The sequence below is a fragment of the Penaeus monodon genome, chromosome 10, assembly GCF_015228065.2.
Source record: "Penaeus monodon isolate SGIC_2016 chromosome 10, NSTDA_Pmon_1, whole genome shotgun sequence".
Taxonomy (NCBI): Eukaryota; Metazoa; Arthropoda; class Malacostraca; order Decapoda; family Penaeidae; genus Penaeus; species Penaeus monodon.
Window position 1 is genome coordinate 48,824,952 of NC_051395.1, and position 3,112 is coordinate 48,828,063.

A 3,112-nucleotide genomic window follows, 5' to 3' on the forward strand; every position below is an offset into this window, starting at 1 on the left:
TGATCTAATTGCTTTATTACAGTATCAACACTTAACTCTATATTGTCAGATGTACCTAGTTTTCCTTGCTTAACAGTTGCTTTAGCACACTTATCGAGACCAAACTCCATACCTATGTCATCACTAAAATCTTCTACGGTTTTCAACAACCCACCATCATTCTGAGCGTAAAGTTTCAAGTCATCCATATAGAAAAGACGACTGATCTTCTTGTCCATGATCTTATATCCATACCCTGTGTTGTTAAGAAGCTGGGAGAGTGGGATAAGTGCCATACACAATAAAAGAGGGGAAAAAAGAGTCGCCCTGGAAGATTCCGCATCTGATTTGCATGTCGTTTGAAAAAAGAATACCGTTTACGTGGCTGAGAGTAAGATTCGTCTCCCATAATGTTATGCTGCTTCGAAGAAAGTTGATTAAGATAGGAGAGACTTTGAACATTTATTATTATTATTAATTATTATTATCATTATTATTATTATTGTTGCTGTTGTTGTTATTTTATTAGTAATAGTATAAATATTACAGATATTTATAGATACTCGTATCATTGTCATCATCATCACCATCATCACCATGATTATCACCACCATCATCATGGCATCATCATCATCATCATCATCATCATCATCATCATCATCATCTCATCATCATCATCACCACCATCACCTCATTTCATCACCATCATCATGTCATCATCACCATCATCATCATCATAATTATTACAATCACCACTACCATCATCATCATCTTCACCATTACCATTAACATCACCGTCATCATCTTTTTCATTATATACTGATCTACCTCTTTTTCTTCTTACTATTTTTAATCTTGTTCTCTTTCTCTCTCCTTTTCCTTGTTCTTTCTCCCTGTTTCGCCTTCCCGTCCGTTTCCCTCCGTTTTTATTTGTTTCTTTATTCACCATCTTCGTAAATAGCTTATGTTGCTTCTTGGTTTGTTTTACATTTATCTTTATCTCTGTTTTCTTATTCCTCGTTTCGGACTTTCTTCTTTGTCTCTTCTTTATTCCTTGTTTATTCTATATTTTTCTTTCTCTGTTTCTTTCTTTTTTTCTTTCTTTTTCTTCCTCTCCTTTTTCTCCTTCTCCTTCTCCTGCTTCTTCTTCTTCTCTCTTTTCTTCTTTATTTTCCTTGTTCTCCTTTTTCTTTGTCTGCTTCTTTTCTTCTCTTTCTCCTTCTTCTCATTTTCTTATTCCTTCCCCTTCTTCTCCGTCTTCCATCTTCTTCGTCCTTCTTCTCCTTCTCCTTCTCCCATCCTCTTCTTCTTCTTTCTGCCTCTTCCTTCTTCTTCTTCTCCTTCTCTCATTCCCATCTTCTACCTCTTCGTTCATTCCTGTCTTTTTCTTCTTTCCCTATCTTTATCTTCCGCTATTTCCATTCCGTTCTTATTTCCTATCTTTATCTTCCTTCTTCATTCCAATCTTTATCTTCCGTCTTATTTCCTATCTTTATCTTCCTTCTTCATTCCAATCTTTATCTTCTCGACCGCCAATTATCATTCCATTCTTCGTAAATCGTGTCCGAATCCGTTCTATCGATCGTGGCTTTGGCGGAGTGAGGAGACGCCCCTGTGGGAGAAACAGATAATTAATAAAAGGTAAAAAAAAGGAGGGGAATAGGAAGAATGAAGGATAATATTACATGGCAGATAATTTGAATAAGAGGATTGCGGGTACATTTTGAAGGATTTTTAATATACCGGAAGTTACGTGCATGGGTTGGGACTGAGGATTTTAAATGATAAGGAAAAGGAGAATTATAATAATAAGAATAATTAAGAAAAAAAAGAAATATAATGTTGATAATAATGATAATGATAATAATAATAATAATAATAATAATAATAATAATATAATAATAATAATAACAAAATAATAATACTAATACTAATAATAATAATAATAATGATAATAATAAGTGTTATTATTAATAATGATGATAATAGATAATAAAGATAACGATAAAAATAATGATAATGATAATAATAATAATAATAATAATATAATAATAATAATAATAATAATAATAACAATGATAATAATAATAATAATAAAAATAATAACAAAACAACAATAATGATAATGAAAATAAAAACAACATCAACAATACTAATAATCATCAACATGGTAACAACAACAACAATACTAAAAACAGCGCATTTACCCTCCTTCCTTCTCCTGTAGCAGATGTAACCTGCCTCGCCCACAGCCACGACCAAGACCACAGTTAAAAGGGCGCCGAGCACGATATCACGGGCTCCGGAACAGTCGGGCGAGGGAGCTTAAAATGGGACGGAGAAAAATACAAAAGAAGAGGAAATACGAGTGAGATGAGATGATAAACGAGAGACTAAGGACATATCGGAAAGATAAAAATGAATGAATAATAGGAAAAGTGTGTGAAACGGCAGTAGATCATCAAGAAATAGCATCATAATAAGAGAGAATGATACAAAAAAAAGAACGATGATTCATGATATTACTCAATATATTAACAGCAGCGGCAAAAACTAAAACAACAACAGTAACAACAATACTACTAATAATAACAACAATAATAATAAAGTAAAATTGATCCAAACTCAAGAGAAATAGAGACAACATCCCGCAGATAACTCACGCGTGGCGCAGACATAGGGGTTGTTACAGACATTCCAAAATACGGTGATGTTGCTGGTCACGCTGAGCTTTCTTATGGAATCGAATCCGAAGGAGGTGGTCGTTATAAAAGGTCCTACGATCTTTCCCTGCCTCTTCTGTTGGGGGTGAGAGTGCGAGGAGGAGGTGGGGTTTAATATAAGGACAGGCAGTAATTAAGTGTATTTGTGTGTGTGTGTGTGTGTGTGTGTGTGTGTGTGTGTTTCTTTACAATGGTAAAAAAAAATTATCTTTTTTTTTTTCGTTTTGTTATTGTTATAATTATTATGGTTATTATTATTGTTACAGTTGTTATTACTATTATTATTATTATCATTATTATTATCATTATCATTATTATTATAATTGTTATCATTATAATGCTAATATTGTAGCTATTATTATTACTTTAATCATTATCATCAACATCAGCATCACCCTCATCATTATCAT

At 32.9% G+C, this 3,112-nt stretch overlaps 1 protein-coding gene across 1 annotated transcript in view; it reads right to left on the reverse strand.

Annotated features, from left to right (window-relative positions):
• Positions 1 to 1,406: 1,406 nt before the first annotated feature.
• The window catches only part of LOC119578095, a 7,863-nt gene continuing 6,157 nt past the window's right edge, over positions 1,407 to 3,112 (reverse strand). Inside the window, exons 3-5 of the mRNA XM_037925826.1 lie at positions 2,643 to 2,778; positions 2,187 to 2,303; positions 1,407 to 1,591 (exon numbers count right to left, since the gene is read on the reverse strand). Coding sequence (XP_037781754.1) covers positions 1,497 to 1,591; positions 2,187 to 2,303; positions 2,643 to 2,778 — 348 coding nt within the window. The 3' untranslated portion in view covers positions 1,407 to 1,496. The remainder of the gene's footprint in view (positions 1,592 to 2,186; positions 2,304 to 2,642; positions 2,779 to 3,112) is intronic.